Below are 18115 nucleotides of genomic sequence, written 5' to 3'. Positions count from 1 at the left end.
CAGAGCCATATGCAAACAAAGGATACAATTTCAAAACATTCAACACAGTGTGAACAAATGATGGTTCAAATAACAGTAGTGGCTCAAATTTTAGTGGAGAATTAACTTCTTAAGGATATGAATAGTCAGGATTCATGAATTCTCAAAACACCTTGAAAGTTTTTACTTAGTGTAGAAAAAAAATCTCCTGCTCTACTCAAAGGATTCAGTGGCCATTCCAGAGCTCCCAATGGCTCGAGCTAACCAAATTTGAGGGTTTAAACCAAGGTATGCACAACCTATACTACTTCAGTTTATTTCATACACATACTGTTGTGGCACTTGAAGTTCAAACATGACTACAGAATCTGTATAAATTGTAGAATCTGTATACAAATTCCTGGGAAAGACCTATAGCAAGTCAATAATAAAGAGAAACTGATTTAATAATCTGCATTTTGACCTTGATATTCCCTCCCTTCAAGCAACAGTTTTTGAAAAATATCCTTGCCAAGCAACTATGCCACCTGATACTTCTCCCTCACTCCCTTGCCACCCAGCCCCAGGAAAAGGTAGATAAGAGCTACAGCGTTCACTGACTTCTCCGTGGCAATGAATTAGGGATTTTAGACACCTTGTCATTGCTTCATTGCTTAGACACAAAATAAGCCTTAGAGTCACCTCACTTTGCCCAGGAAAACTGTGACAGAAAGGGGACCAGAACCCTAGACTACTGGGGTCTTTGGCATCTCCCGGTTGCTCTATAATGTGCATTCTCCTTCCTGATTCTCCAATATGTATGTATTAAGTTGATGTATTAAGTCAGCTCCCTCCACCTAAGCCAGTCCCCAAAGTCACCCGTTAGGCTAAAAGCCTTTTTCATCACAATACTACTCTATACATAGTGTCTGGCTTGGCACTATGCATGGACCAGACTAAGATCGGTCTGAGTAAGATAACAGGAACAATGGGGATCTTGAGAGTTGAGATATGATACTCCATGATTCTATTAGACCTTGGCATAAATATGTTTTGAGGGCAAGTGTCTGGGTCCTCTTTCTAGGTTATTAGATTTCACATCCTTATTCGGGGAAATATGTATTAAGCCCATAGTGTTGTCTGTAACTGATTATTAGGACAACAACTAAATTTGTTTAACTTAATTTGTCTAAAGTACAGCACATTGCCAAGTTTAAACAGACCCCTAAATGTCTTTTAATTGACTGATTTGCTGCAACTGCTCTTAATGTCCTTATGAAGGTCTGAGGAAAGCAGGAAAGTCAACAATTTGAATAAAACTTCATTGAGCATATATATACTTTCTCACCTGTGCAAGTATTTTCATTAAGGGTTTGGAGAATTTAACCTGGGTCTGTAAGGGCTTCTGTATGTAGTAATAGCTGGGATCTGAAAGTGTCTTTGTGCTATTGAGGACAAGCCCAACTGTTTGGGGGCAAATAGTAAATCTGTAGAACTGGAATATAGGAACACCATACCTAGTAATGTTTATCTCCATCTCTCTGCTTGTTTTAGGGGGCTGCAGTATGGCAGACAAGGCATTGTGGAAGTCTAATCTATTTCCTTCTCAAATCTGATCATCCAAAACAGCAGCTCTGTCTCCAGGAAGGTTCAAACACTTTGTGTGTAGGCATTGTCAAAGTGCCCTGTATACTCTCTGCCTCCTTGATATCTTGGCCTCCCCTAGGCCCCTCCACTCGCTGATTATGCATCTAGGATTGAGGACAGGGGAGATGTTCTCTGCTGCAGCTGACAGGTTAAACACTCATTTTAGAGGCTCTTGAAGAGCCATAGACTGTGAATCATCTAGTTCCAGAAAGTGACCCCTGAATGTGACAGAGCAACTCTCAGACAAGTGTACCCTCTTTGTAAAAGAGGTGATAGAACAAGAGCTGACTTGCTTTTTACTCCTGTAAAACACTCATCTTTCATGTCAGAGTTTGGGATACTTAATCTTTGCGTGCCAGGAGTAAGATTTCCCTGGTGTGACATCCACTGATAGCAATTGACATTCTGCAACTTCCAGAGCCAAGAACCAATGCTCCAATCTGCGTGATCAAATCCCTAGGTAACATCACCATTTCTTTTTCCAAATCCTACATTCCATCCAAAGTTCATGAAAGTGGAATTGTCAATAATGGTTTTTACTGAAAGAACTTTTAAGCTTTTTGTGATAAACATTTATGGTGTGAAATTTACTAAACCTAGGATTATCAAGTTTCCTTATGTGATATATACATACATACATACACACATACATACATGCACACATACACACATATTTAAGTGTTGGAATCATATATCTCATGTTCCATGCTAAAATATAGCATATACCTTTCCTGAATATACATACCAATCACTTGTTCTATCACTATATACTGGTGATTTATATTCCAGCTTTGAATCTTCATTTAATGTCAAAATCCTTAAAGCAAATCTCAACATAGAGAGCTCTTCATTTTTCATCAGCTTCTTAATTCAGCTTAACTAGATTCTTCCTTGGATGAAAGAATAGAATGAATTCTTGAAGGGCATAGTGAGAAACTTTAACCAACATAACACTCTTCAGAGATCTGCTTTTTTATTTTAAATAAAGCTCAGTAAGCTAATCTGATATTGTTTGAAGGGTTTGGGAAGGCCAAACTGTAACTGATTTTGCTTTTCAAGCCATAACGAACACCTATTCTTTCTTCAAAGTCCAATTTGGCTCTTACCTCTTCTTAAAAGTTTTCTTTGACTTCCTACCCTCTCCTCAGAGTACCTGTTATTGCAAAGGTTTTACTTTCATTTCTTACTCTGTCACACAATTGGTTATTCCTATTACCTGTCTCTTTATTAAATATATGACCTTTTCAGATCTGAAGCTATGTTTTAATCATTTCTTTATTCTCAGAAGCACCTAGAGGGACAAACACATAGTGCATATGCAATGATTCTTCATTAAATAATAAAGTAACATATGCCGTCTGTCCTATGACTATAATTATGAAACCCACACAGCCAGATGCTATGGGTAGATGTATCACAATTTAAATGAAACTCTTCCCCTTACCATCACTAGGGAGGGGAAAGATAAGCAGATTAAAAGCCAGTCTGAGCCTACAGATTTTCTAAACTTGGCTTCCTCAGGATTAGCAAACAGTTGAATCAGGAGTCAGACAATGCTTAAATGGTATGAGGTACATGCAGAACTCTGTATTTCCAGTTCCTTACAATTTCTCAAGCTTTAGCATTTTCTCTCCAGTAACAAGGAGAGATCACTCTCCTTAGTCATCCCGACGTATGTAAACAATATTTCAACGTTGACCTTCTTCATCCTATCGATGAAGCTTGAAGGCTACTCATGGTCCTTTATTTCCCTTGCAGTTACTTCATCTGGAAGCTATACCACTCTACCTCCTCTCAGACAAGCTCCTCATTTGTCCCAGAGGTCTAGTCAATCCTTAACTTACTCATCACTAGCAAGGCTCACTTTTGTTCAAGTTTCATGCCAACAGAACTCAAAAGCCAATGAGAGAAGGCCCTGTCCCTATGAAAATAAAGGCCAAAGCAATCAAGACTAGAAACCATAGACCAGTAGAAGAAAGATGTGTGTAGGAGATTGAGCAAGAGGGAAAGGGGCAGCACACTTATTCCTGGATCATTTGCCATGCATATGGATTTAGAAAGAGGATAAGGAGGAGGAGGGAAACTTCCTCCAGTGCTTTGCATGGGCTGTTCCTTTTGTTGGGCATTTATACTATGCCTTTCTACTTTGACTCACTATTAGACTTTCCCTAGATCCTCTCCCAGTAGGACAGGGACTTCACCTGCTCTGCCCAGTGCTTAGAACATCCCAGCTGTCTCATAACATCATACCTTACTTCCAGACTTCCTTATCTGCTCAAGGCTCCAAAGGAAATGCATTTCTCCCATTGAATGCCCAGAGCTAAAACGCAAACTGCCTACCATTGCGCAAATGCAGTGGAGAGGAATGGGAAGTATGGGCTAGCATAACACTGTGAAAAGAGAAATCATGTACAAATTGGAACTGTTGACAGGAACCACTGCTCTGCAGAAGGAAACTATTTCTGCTCTGCTAGAGCAAAGAATTTGTATCAGGAAAGAGAAGAACAAAGGAAGCCATCGAGGGCAAAGCAGGTCTGTAGGGTGCCTTGGATGCTTTATAAGGAGGCAGAAAATCAGTTTTTGCTATAATCTTGAAGAGTCTCCTCTTCTGTGGTAATCCCAAACCCAAGGCTATGTATTACATCTCATTAGAAACCCTGTCCTGCAGGAACCCATCCATCTTTACATGTCCCTAACTCTTGGAAAGGCCACTTTTAGCACTCTGATATGTTAATATCCTCCCATCACAGAATCCCTGATGCTTATCATCCTTATGTTTTCACATCTGACTGGTACCCATAATGAAGAACCAAAGTCCTCAAAGGACAGCCTGCAGGATGGCAGGCTCATTGTCTGTAGCTAGGAGGCCATCTGGGCCCCAGCATTATACAGAATCCCTAGACCACCATGAGACATCTCCTCTGTCATCTAGGGTCTTTCTAAATTAGATGCCTCATTTTTAGGGCAGAGATGTTGGCAATTCTATGGCTGCCATACAAATAGCCATGGGATAGAACTCATCAGTTGAAACTCATAAAGCAAACTGAAGCCTAGCTTTGTAGAGAACTGGCAGAAACCCCTAACTTGCTGAGAGTTCCTTGCCTATCTTGACTCTCTCTTGCTCAAGAGAGATGCCATAGGACCAGAATGGAAAGCTTCTATAACCCAAATTCAACAACCACTTGACCCCTCCCTCTTCTACCCATCACTTACTGCTTCCCCACGTTTTAATGTCCTTAATATTTTCCCCTTCTATTCATGTTATATAAATTACAGATATTTTGAAATATTTCAAAAGGCAGATATCAGATCTTCTATAAAGCAAAAGTGCATTCAGTAGCTGCTGTCTCAAATCAGAAATTGTAGCTCTGCAGGAGGCTAAGATTAGGAGCACTGAAGTTCCAGATCAGCAGGGGCAAAAAGTTCACAAAACAGCTGGATGCAGTAGTATACACTTGGTATCCAAGCTACAGTAGATAGTAAGCATGGACAAAAAGAAACATACTATCTTAATAATAACAGGAGCACAAAGGTCTGGCCATCTGGCTCAGATGTTAGAATGACTGCTGAGTAGGTACAAAACTCTGAGTTCAAACTCCAGTACCACTTAGAGAAAGAGAGAGATAAACTGAGATAGATAGGGAGAGAGAGAGAGAAAAGAAAGAGAGAGAGAGAGAGAGAGAGAGAGAGAGAGAGACAGAGACAGAGACAGAGACAGAGACAGAGAGACAGAAACAGAGACAGAGACAGAGAAGAAGAAAGGTGAATTAAAACAAGTATATTGAAAAATGTTAAAGATGGTTGTTTTTCAGTGTTGCAGAATGAGCAACTACCCAGAAGTTCTGGTCATTACACACTAGCAGCTAAAGTGATTACAAACAATGTAAATATCTAAAAAACCTTGTTTTTAAGTATGAATTAGGAATGTAGGGGTTAACATAAAAATAGATATTAGTAGATGAATATAAGCATTGTCTTTTCACCAAGAAAATGACAATGTTATTGAGTTTAGAAGGTCTGCACCTCAAATTTAGTTCTACAACTAAGTATGAAATTATTAGACCAGCAAGAAGCTGAATACACACTGTAAAGAGTGTTGTTGTTTTTTTAATCTCTGGGGGGTGAAAAAAAATGTTCACCAAAAGTCTTGTCCAGAAAGAGATTACTCTTGAATTGAAATGAAACTTCAACAAGAAGTTTTTTAGTAACTTTTGTGCATTGGGTAAATCCTACTGTCATAACAGAGGTCAGAATTCCATAATTCCATAAAGGACCCTAAACTTTTTCTTTCCTTTTCTTTTTTTTTTTTTTTTGTGGGTCATTGGGGTTGAGCTTGGCTTGGGCGCTGTCCCTGAGCTTCTCAGCTCAAAGTTACCACTCTAACCCTGGGCCTGGGTGTTGTCCCTGAGCCCTTCAGCTCAAGGCTACCACCCTACCCTTGAGCCACAACACCACTTCCTGTTTTTTGGAGGTTAGATGGAGATATGAGTCTCAGGTCCTTTTGTGCCCAGGCTGGCTCTGAACCGTGTTCCTCAGATCTCAGCCTCCTGAGTAGCTAGGATTACAGGGGTGAGCCACCGCTTCCAGTAGGACCCTAAACTTTTTCACTATTTTGTACAGAATATGAATATAACAAGAACTCCAGAAAGAAAGAAAAAAACAACAATGAGTCTGAGCACTCTAGAAGGGTGAAATCTCTACACCACACTTCAAAGAGAGGAATGTATTATTGTTGAAAGATATGGAGATGACTTTTGCAGATCAATAAATCTATCCAAGATAGACTTACACTCTGGGAACAAAGTTTTAGAGGAGAAAGAAGAATAAAAGAATAAATGAGTAGAATGTCAACATTTCATCTGAAATAATAATATAAAAAAATAGCTTAAAATACTTTAAGAAGTGACAGCAAATTTTTGCACCCTGATTCTAAGCTGTCAAAACTCTATCATTGATGAAATAATCTACACTATATTCTTTTCTTTCTATCATGGCCTATAGATATAGATAGTAGAACTCTTTGAAATATCATATCAGAAAGAAAAAGAAAAAATGTAAGTTTAGTTACAAACACAATTCATTGGAGAAGAAAAATTGCAAAATAAGTACACTTAGTAAAGAGGTCTTTACTAGATATCAACAGTTGTTAAGTTGTAAGTATTGAAAGTATTGTTCAATATGATTTACAAGAGGGAAAGCACTGATTAATCTGTGTAAACAGGTTTCGATATGATCTAATGGAGATTTTAGAATTCTATGCTGCTGTCAGAAAGAATGACATCGCCCCATTTGTTAGGAAATGGAAAGACTTAGAAAAAAATCATATTAAGTGAAGTAAGCCAGACTCAAAGGAACATAGGCTCAATGGTTTCCCTCATTTGTCATAATCAGTAGAAACCTTGGGCTCTCCTAGCAGAGATTTGCAATAGAGAAAAACCTAGATACATAAGGCCATATAGTATGACGCTAAATGAAAGGACCTCTAGGATATAGAAACAAAAGCCATATAATGAATGATTGTTGTCCTTAATGCACTATGTTATCTCTCATTTCTTTTGCTGTCCTTTGGTTATCTCATATTGTTACAGTATCTCACTTTGTTATCTGATATATTGGATATATTTGTATTTGGTTATTTGAAATTGGATAGGGAAGGGGGGAAAACAAGATGAGGGGTGGGGGTAGGGGGGAGGGAAATGAGGACCAAGACATGAGAAAGGGTATCAGTATATGTGAATTAATATACCTCCTATCTGGCAAATATAATGTAACTCTTCTATTAATTACAATAAAATATATGAAAAAAATTACATAATTTTACTAGCTACATTGGCCTCTTAAATCTTTGAAATTCAGCTCAAATTGTTGATCTTAGAGGAATGGGATTTTCTTTTTTCAAAAAATTCTTGTAGGCTGGGAGTGTAACCTAGTGGTAGAGTGCTTGCCTACTATGCATGAGCCCTGAGTTCAGTTCCTCGGCACCACATACACAGAAAAAGCCTAAAGTGATGTTGTGGCTCAAATGGTAGAGTGCTGGCTTTGAGCAAGCTCAAGGGCAGACCCCAGGCCCTGACTTCAAGCCCTAGGACTTGTAAAGGTGATGAACAGGGGGTTACAGTTATACAAGTAAGATAATGGGCATATTTCTCTTTAACACTGTTACCCACCCTTCTCATTTCCTCCCACTTATCACTCCCCGGTTAGAGGGGAATTTTATTCTTAATCTGAATTGTCATTGTGCATTCTTCTAATGATAATATTGTAAATTCTAGTAGAAAGTTCATTGTCAGCCTCAAGATTTTCAGTTTTCAAAGAATGAAACAGCCTCTTCAGCATATATGTTTCGTTTTTGAGATTGGGTCTCATTATGGTAGTCAGGCTAACCTTGAACTCTAGGCTCACATGATCCACCTGCCTGAGTCTCCTGAATGTTGGGACTAAAGAATGCAGAACAGTGGGCTGGGTTACCTGGCTTCATTTGTTACAAGTATCTGTCAACTAATTTTGCTTCACAGTTTGCTTTTCGTTTACAAGTACTTGCTAAATGACATCCATGTCACTTCTTATTCCCTATTTTAGAAGTACAAAAATCAAATCAATATTGCTTATAAACTATTTTTTCTATTTGTCATTTATATACTAAAACCACAATTGGGTCAACAATCATTCTATATTGCTTCTCAGGTGGTTTTTCACATAGTAAATAACCACTGGGCTGTATTATACAAAGACAAATTGAGACATTTCATAAAACATAGTTGAATTCCACTGAATTTGATATCCGCTGACAGAACCTGGATGGCTGCATAGAATCCAAATATCCATATAAGATAAGAAATTTCAGAAGAAGAATGAGGACACAAAGTTTTCCAGATTAGACAAAAGTATCTCTCCACTTACTGAGTGAATCTATCATCCATTCATATCCAATTCAACAAGTAATTACTATGCATCCTTAGGTATGAAGCAAGCTCCCGTACTTTGCTTTCACTCTGTAGTACATCCTTCCTGTCAATTAACCCTCAAACTATCACTTAAAAACTAAAGTTATGAAATAATAGATCAATTGAAAAGCCAGCAACTTCCTCTGTGATTGTGAGGTGCAAGATTTTAGTAGAAGCATTGCAGTATCATTCTTTACAGAAGAACGATTAACAGCCCTCCTTTTGACAAATATTATTTAAATGAAAAGAACTCCTACAAGTGAATATTATTTGAAGAATACACACTGAAAACACCAAGTTTCCAGTGTTGTGGACACACACATCCCCCACTCCAGCCATTTGAACATGGATTTAAGAAAACTGTGACTGCCAGTGAAAAAGCTTAAATATCCACAGCACATGTGTTTATCATGCAAATAAACCATCATGAATCATAAACAAGGACTGCAGATCCTTAAATATTGTTTCAGAAGAGCCTCAAGTTAAAACAGGCAAAACAAAAAATTCATGAACAGTCAACAGCTGCTAAAAGTAATTATAATATTGGATCTTGATTATGAGACTGCAGAAGAAACATGGCTTTTTACAAATGCAGATCCCCTATGACAAACATTTACTATGGTAAGGAACAGAAAACAAAATAGAGATGAATGATATTCCTCTTTGCCCCCACAAAATTATGAATTATGTGCCAACTGATAAAGCATAGAGGAAATTAATTTAAGAGATGAAATCTATTTTGTAATTCACAGAACTGTTTTATTTTAATTTTGGGTGTGTGTGTTACATTTTCATGTTTAAGTTTACTAAACATCTTTCTTTTTCTGAAATGAATTGCAATTTCCCATTATTCCTCTGAGGAGTCCTAAGTTGTTTATGCCAAATTCAGAAGGCAAATTAGCAACACAGTCATGACCATTTGGAAAACACTGTCCAGTTGAGCTTTCCTCATTGATAGAAATACTCTATTTGTATACTGTCCAATGTAATAGTCGCTGGCTACATGTGGCTTTTGAAGAGTTTTGGAATGATTCCAGTTGGACATAAGAGGTTCACTTTAATTTGATGTGACGTTTTAAGGTACAGGTCAGAATGGTCCTCTACGACTAGAGGTTCTAGTGTTGGACAGCGTAGTCTAGATGAAGAGAGGTAGCAGAGGGCCTTCCTCTAGCCAGCTGTGGGTTACTCTTTGCAAGTTGCATCCTACTCCTGAGAGCTCTCAATGTACCTTTTGACAGCTTAGACCAGAAAATCTGTGAACAAAGCTCAAGGGAGCTTGTTTGAGCAAATATGCACATTAATAGGATCAAGAAGATGGAAAATTGCAAAGGTTGACCTTGTAGACCTCTGTACTAATTCCTGTGCTTCCCTGCTGTGGCATATATATTCCCCATTGCTTTTTTTCTGAGCCAGTTCCAAAAGGATGCAATCATTTGACTTTCTAGAAGTCCATATGCTTTGATGGTTGGAAAAGGAGAGTTCACTAAGAGCCCTTACACAAAGAAGGGCTGTAAAAAACACTGGGATAAGATCTAGAAAGTGTTGTGCTGAAAGGAGAAACTCAGCAAACAAAAGAAATAGATTTGAAAAAACAAAAATAAGCCCAGCTGTGTTTTTGACTACAGACACTTTGAAGTAAAGAAATGTGCTTTGGCATTATATGAAACTATTCTTGCTTATCAGGGAATGTGCAGTTCCTAATAGCAGTCCCCGAAGCAATCAATTATTTCCCAACTTCATTTCGTGGTTTCAGTTAGTTTACTAGAAGATTCCTGATGGTTCCTAGTGCCAGTATTTTCTTTGTTGGTACAGTTCTTTATCTGCATCGAGCTTTAAAAAGCTAAGAATTTAAGAGACATTCAGTTTTAATGGCATCTCCTGAGACAGGAAAGAATTGGGATTTAAAGACAATTGTCTTTCCCTAGAGATGCTGATGATTTTTGAACTTAAGTAACTTCCTGTCAATAGCATTTCAGTAGCAAAGACTGTGTTCTGCATAAACACATACCTGGAGGAGCAGATCAGAAGTTGGTTGGATTCGCTGTTGGAACAGGATGCTTAGTGTTCGGTTTTGTTGTTCCAAATCAAACACTCTTGTTTTCAACTTTACACATTCCTCCCTTAGATCCTATAACAAACACATCGAAGGGGGGAAAAGTCTATATAGGAAAGACATCTTTGTATATTATAGTCAGATTTTATAGAATACTTTAGAAACATTAGTCAAAAATAGCACTTTATTTCTTCAAAGCCCCAAGAAATAAATCAAAAACAACATTTTCTTCCACAGACCATTGTCTGATAGAATTATTACGTGCTGTAAAGACCTTTTCTTTAAAAGTACCTTGAAATCAGAAATACATTAATGTAGCATGCTATTTTTGAAGATGGTAAATCTTAGCAATATAAAGTCAATTTAAGTTTCCTCCTATGTATTTTGCTTTTTCACTGTCTTCATAAAAGCAATCATAAAGCACAAACCACAAGGACAACAATGTTTTCTGCAATGAATAGAGATTTGATGAGCTAAAGAAACTATCACTTTTGAAGGATCCTTTTGATGGCATTTGTGGAAACGAGCAATTCGTGACACCATGGCTGATAGAGTCAGCGATGCATTTAGTGGGAAGGGGTCATTGAAGACAAGGATTTTAAAAGGCTACTAGTAACTTGCTCAACTTCTGAGCCAGTAGGTTTCCATATTGTCTGGAGGCTTTGGGTTCCGTCAGCTAACCTTGGCCACCCTTGTGAATCACATTGGAATAGTTGAAATGCCTCTAAGACCTTTTCCCTAGCTAGTAGCCCCTTAGGCAGGGAGCTTACCCTTGAGGCTTTAGGATTGATTGGGACCCCATTAAGAAGTCCTTAACCTACTTAGGATAAAGGACCTCATGGATCTTCAATGTCCATACCCTCTTTGATGGGACTAAAGACAGAGCCAGTACAATGAAGCTCAGAGTCAAAAGTCAATCTCTATCTATACTTTATATATTTTACAGATTTGTTCATATATCGAAATATATTCTCTTATCAAACACAGAGAATAGGGTCTGCTTATTGCTCTAGAAAGCTGTATGTAGCCTGCTTTCTGTGGTCTTCCCAGGACATGCATGTCTCCTAGGGCAAGTCTTTCAAGTCTAGTTCAAATGTTATTACCTAACAAGACTGCTTCTTCTTCTAAGTTCCATAGCTCCTTCTCCATGGCACTTAGCACATGATATTTAGCCTTTTCCTTGTTTCAAATTATGTTGCTTTCATCTTTCATACTCTTGATTACGTTGTCATCTCGATGACACATTCTTTAACAGGCAACATTGAATGATTCCAAAATAAACACTTGTAAAACAGATTGTTTTACACTATTTAATTGCCTAGTGCCATTTCAAATATATTAGGATCTTTAAAAAAAACTCTCTGCATTTATTATAAGTGTTGCTAGTGATGATGATGATGTGGAAGTCTACACTGCAGATTTCTGTGTTTTTACAAGGTGAGTCTACAGGTCATTGTTATGGGGGTCTAGAGAAAGAGGGTCAAAAGCTCTGATTGCCAGGGCTGAAGTGTCAATACAGAGGACAGTGGGTCTGTCCTAAAACCTTGAATCAACCTGTCCATGTAACTGTTGATGATGTTCCTGAGCCTGTGTCATCAGTGCCAGTAGCACTGATGTCACTTCATAGGGTGCAGCTCCCGGCATAGTGTACACTCAACTCACATTTGTGGTTAAATGGATGAAATTCATGCATAGGAGATTGCTAACTGATTTGTGCCTACAAATGCACAATGGGGAAACACAAATGGCATTTTTGAAATGAGAGACCTGGGAATAAGATACAAAAGGGCATGAGCAGGAATGTGAGTTCACCCTTAAGTTTGCTTAGTTTGCTTTCTTTAGAAGTCAACCTCTTCGGTTTCACTTATGCTAAGTTTTTACCTTAGCATGGCATAAGACTTCCTGCTCCCTGACACTAATTGTTTTCATTACCACTAATTAAGTAATTAATAAAACCTGACTGGGGAGTATATAAATATGACTAGTATCCATCGACTGGCAAAACATAATGATTCCTGTTTGCATTTGGAGAAAAATGCAAGTGAGTAAGTGTAGATTTGTGAGGAAAACCAACACCTGAAAGGAAAAAACCCCACCAGGGAAAACTTTACCGTTTTTTTTTTTAAATGGGTAAAAAAATATTAAGAAAATCTATGTACTTCAGAGAGATTTTTTTAAAATAAAAGTTCCTGCATTTCCACAAGCATTCCTGTTACATAATGCATGGTCATCATTCATTTGTGAAAACACACCTGTGAACCCTCACAAGTGCAGTTTTCATCATCAGGTCACTGATCTGAGCACAGTGCTGGGGAGGGCTGCTGTAGGAATGTGATGTTGTCTTATGATCATTGACAAATTAGAATTGAGTGAGTATGAAACTCTATAGGCAGAACGAATGGCTTCAGTGTGTGTGTGCGTGTGTGTGTGTGTGTGTGTGTGTGTGTGTGTGTGTGTGTGTGTGTGTGTGTTGGTACTCGGGCTTGAAAGTAGGGCCTTGACTCTTGCCTGGCTTTTTCATTCAAGGTTGATGCTCTCCCTCTTGAGACACACACCCACTTTTAGCTTCCCACTAAAAAACTGGAATCTTTAGGATTTACACACCTAAGGTTGCCTCTGAACTACAATTCTCCTAAGTACGTAGAATGACCAGTGGCTAAAAACCTGGCTTTGTGTTGTATAGTATTCCTATTATGTTTAGTCATGGTGTGGGTAGAAAATAGTTGTCATCTCATTTGTCTGGAGTCAGAGATTAGACCATCTGTCCTCTCACAACCTTTCATTGCTCCCTGTGCCTCAGGTCTCCAAAGTTGAATCTCACAGAAGATAGAGATGTGTTTTATGATATAAAAGGGGAATAGAATGTTTAATTTTAATTTTTGCCAGTCTTGGGGCTTGAACTCATGGCCTGAGCACTGTCTTTGGGTTTTCTTAAGGCTAGAGCTCTACCACTTGAGCCACAGCATCACTTGCATTTTCTATGTATGCCTACTGAGGAATTGAACCTGGGTCTTTGTGCAGGCTAGGCAAGCACTCTTACCACTAGGCAAAATTTCCAGCTCAGGATGTTTAATTTTACCATGAGGAAATAATGTCAAACAGTGGATGATCTAAGGAAGAACAATAGTCTTTGGGTTCAAGAAAGTAACCATACCTGTTTTCCTTGCACTGTGAATATCATTATCAATTGGAGCTAGAGACTAAGGGATCAGATCATGGCTGGGTGCAAAAGGTCAATACGCTGTGCAGTGTGACACACTTTGGTAAAGTGCTTCAGTCCACCTGAATGATCTTTAACTGTACTTCCCTGGAAACTCCATCTGTGTCATCGAGGTAATTTTCACCTGCACTTGTGCTGAAGATTCTAGACCCTACTATCCAGTTCCTATAGGAACTCCTATGGGAGTACAGTTACTTTGTATACTTGAAAGGCAACACTGAGGCTGAAGTTAATTGAAAAAACTAATAGCTGATTGCTTAAAAACAACACTTAAGCCAGGCTCCTCCAATGGCTCACACTTATAGTTTTAATTACTAAGGAGGCTGAGATTTGAGGACTACCAGCCAAGACAGGAAAGTCTGAGACTCTTATATCTAATTAACTACCAGAAAACTGGAAATGGAGCTGTGTCTCTAAGTGGTACAGTGCTAGATTTAGACAAAACAGCCCAGGGACAATGTCCTGGCCCAGAATTCAAGCACTATGAATGACAAAAAAAACCCCAAGCAAACAAAAAAGGAGAGAGGGAGGGAGGGAGGAAGGAAGGAAGGAAGGGAGAGAGGGAGGGAGGGAGGGAGGGGACAGGACTTACATATGACTGTTTTTGAAAAAAATATTAAATATGACTATGCTGTAAAATATCATAGTGATATTCCTATTTCAGAATATCATGGAAATATACTATTGGTTGGATTTGGGTGTGATTGTAAATAGCCAATACATACAAACAAACCTTCTGCAGTGACCAGACTACTCAGATGACAACTAAAGTAGACACACATGAGCCACCAGGCCCTTCCTACAGGACATATGTAGGAGTTTGAAATTCTTTCAAGCTAACAAAATGGTTTTCTGCTTGCATCTGAATGATTGTACTGCTGGATGCTATCCTACGCCAGCTTGATTGGATGTTGTTGAAGACAAAACCCTAGATAGATATTTAAATATGTTACTAACATGCAGATAAAGATGGAATTGTTGATGTTGGTAACTACAGAGAAAATATGCATTTCCAAGTTTGGTTTTAATAGCAAAATAACAACAAAACCACCAAAGGGCCTAGGAGGGTTATACTTGCAGGAAATATAATTGACATAATGATGATGAAATACATTTCAGACACAATATGAACTTAGTCTATGTTACTAATTCACTTAAATTCACAGGGTGGGACCTTTGATTTGGAAGGAAAAATTAAAGTGAGCAGGTTTTACATCATCCTCACTTCAGTGTTATGGACTTAAATGTATGCATTTTGCTTTTAAGGGAATACATATGGCTTTCTTTCTTTCTTCCTTTCTTTCTTTCTTTCTTCCTTTCTTTCTTTCTTTCTTTCTTTCTTTCTTTCTTTCTTTCTTTCTTTCTTTCTTTCTTTCTTTCTTTTCCCCCAATGTAAACAGAATTGCTAGAGCAGGACAGTCTATGTTTATGTAGCTGGAAATAAAGATGTCTTTGCCCATCAGTATTGCTTTCTGGTACTTGAGGAGGTCAGGATAAGCCAATTCATTATATGGTATGAAAAAAAAAGCTTTCTGGATACTACTTGAAGAGCTAAAGTTGTGATACAATGGCTTTTATGTCCTAATATATATCCAAATAATATATCCAATAATATATCCAAAAATTGTAAGGTTTTCCTTTGATGTCACACAGACTTGAATGCTTGGAGAAACCACCAAAATTTTGTTTTGTAATTTGTGCTTATCTTAACATCTGATTTTCTCATCTGTTTGTGGATTATGTCTTATTTCCTATACCATGCTCTTAATTAAAAAGAATTTTTTATCTTTTGATAGCAGTTTTACTATTTCTACAAAAATCAGAGGTACACATTTCTAAACAAATTCTTTAGAATCTCTTAATGTCCCCTGTACATCTCCTTACTTCGTGTGGACCCTAAGATATGCAAGCTCACAGTAATGTCTGTCTGTGTCTCCGAGTGAATTTATCTGTTTGCTACTTATTACTTGTTTTGTATAGAAAATTGTGTGCATGTGTGTTTGTGTGTGATTGTGTATGAAGGGTCTCTGATTTTTTTTTCTTTTTAAAAAAATTGTACCTAACAACTTCCTTGCCTTTCCTGAGGTTCCACTGAAGAGACAGACATACATGAGAAGTCTTTCTACACAGTCAGAATAGTGCTCCCTTTATATTGCATTTTATATCAACACAAGCACAGTTTTCAACAGCAGCAAAAAAATGAAAGGATCTCTAGGATATAGAAACATAAGCCATATAATGAATGATTGTTGTTCTTAAGGTACTATGTTATCTCTCATCTCCTTTGCTGTCCCTTGGTTATCTCATATTGTTACAGTATCTCACTTTGTTACCTGATATATCGGATATATTTGTATTTGGTTATTTGAAATTGGATAGGGAATGGGAGAAAACAAGATGAGGGGTGGGAGTGGGGGGGAGGGAAATGGGGACCAAGACATGTGAAAGGGTATCAATGTATGGGAATTAATGCACCATCTATCTGGAATATATCATGTAACCCTTCTATTAATTACAATAAAAAGAATATGAAAAAAACAAAAAACAAATACTTTTTACTTTATCCCAGGAAAAACCATGAAGGCAGCTAGGAACTATCCTATCAGCCTTATTAGCAATGTACTAACTGCTTTTGTATTGATATGTGGGAATACTATTTTGGCTTATTGAAGTTACTAATATTCTGGATTACTGGTATAGCAATGAGACATGAATCTAATTCTGCATAAAAGTACTTATGTCTCTTTATATGATGTTAGGGTAAAGTCTGAAGCAGTTAAAATTATGTGTAGAAAAAAATATGACATTTTGTCATTAGCCGGAGAATTGTGCAAAAATGCTAATATTGAATTATCTTCCCCTGGGAAGCAGTAGATCACTGATAAAAATGATTTTCAATTTAAAAAATAGGTAGCATACAGGCTTAAAATCCAATGCATATTCTAAGAAATTAAGAACATTGAGGACAGGGATAGGGCTGAGAAGGATGAGGGAGAATTGTGGAAGGGGTGACATTGATCATTGTCACTAACCAAAGACAAACATAAAATTAAAAGTAACAAATAAATGAGATAAATACATATAGATTTTGTGTTTGTAAATCATTTCCTCCTGGACTTTCTGAAATTTCCTTTGGAAGTGCAACTGTCTACCTCACAAAGGGAGATTTAGAGGGAACAAAGTCTAAGGGATTTTTTTTTCTATTTTTGCCCTTCAGAGATGATAGCCAATAAAATTCACCAAATGAACCAACCAAAATCTGGGACAATAGTGACCTGCTTTTAACCCCCTCTCCATAGAATCTGATCTTAGATGTCATGAATGATGCAATGGAGCAGGACAGTGGACGAGGTTATAGCAACCTTTCTGGTATGGCACTTGATTAGATTTGACTCCCAGAAAAAAAGTATTACATATTACCTCTCCTATTATCAGCACTCCTGGAAAGGAAGATTGCTGTCCACAACCTCTATAGCACAACTAAGGTCCATCGAAATCAAATCAGTTTGATAACCTCAAAGACCCCCTGTGCTGAATTTTATATTCTCTTTAGTATCCCCAAAGGGACATTCATTTCACAAGCATCAAAATGGTCCACACACTTATTTAAAGTTTGCATGCACTCAATAAAAATAATGAGCCAGGTACTCCTTTGGGTACTGCAAATACTTATCTTCAACAGGCTTTCTACTTCTTTCCAAAAGTCTGATTCTATTTGCCATTCATTGAAGTTACTTTGCATGTCACCTAAAACAAGCAGCCTTTAACCTAGGTGACTAAGAAGAAAGGTCTTGCAACTATCAATCGCAATTTCCCCAGACAGGGAACATGAACTGTTTTCTATTCACAGAAGTACTCTGAAGAGGGAGGGAAAGGGTAAAAGGTGACCTACCTTTTGAGTGAGCAGAGCTTGAACAACTTGGTTGGCTACCTTTAAAAAAAAAAAAAAAAAAAGAAAGAGAGTTGCCATTAATAATAATGAGACTTGATATACCTGAACTGTAATTTACCAATAAGCTTCTCACAGCGTACAATCGCTAATGAGCTCTTTTTTAAAATATTTTTTATTGTAATTAGTAAAAGGGTTACATGATATTTGCCAGATAGAAGGTGCATTAATTCACATACATTGATAGCCTTTCACATGTCTTGGTACCCACTGCCTTTCCCCCACCCCCCATGCCCCCCACCCCTATCTTGGTTTTCCCCCCTTCCCTATCAAATTTCAAATAACCAAATACAAATAAATTCAATGTATCAGATAACAAAGTGAGATACTGTAACAATATGAGA

General features: G+C 37.8%; 1 protein-coding gene across 3 annotated transcripts in view; it reads right to left on the bottom strand.

Moving 5' to 3' along the window:
* Nckap5 (NCK associated protein 5) overlaps positions 1 to 18115 on the bottom strand; it is an 864637-nt gene that overhangs the window by 178459 nt on the left and 668063 nt on the right. For all 3 annotated transcript variants that reach the window (XM_090342913.1, XM_090342914.1, XM_090342915.1), the window contains 2 exons: positions 17715 to 17753; positions 10558 to 10677 (listed from right to left, as the gene is read on the bottom strand). In XM_090342913.1, the coding sequence (XP_090199039.1) occupies positions 10558 to 10677; positions 17715 to 17753 (159 nt within the window). The remainder of the gene's footprint in view (positions 1 to 10557; positions 10678 to 17714; positions 17754 to 18115) is intronic.

This window comes from Megascapheus bottae, chromosome 12 (assembly GCF_031878675.1).
Source record: "Megascapheus bottae isolate mThoBot1 chromosome 12, mThoBot2.hap1, whole genome shotgun sequence".
NCBI classification, from domain to species: domain Eukaryota; kingdom Metazoa; phylum Chordata; class Mammalia; order Rodentia; family Geomyidae; genus Megascapheus; species Megascapheus bottae.
Note: the sequence above shows the minus strand (reverse complement) of the source record. Positions and strands in the feature narration are given on the sequence as shown.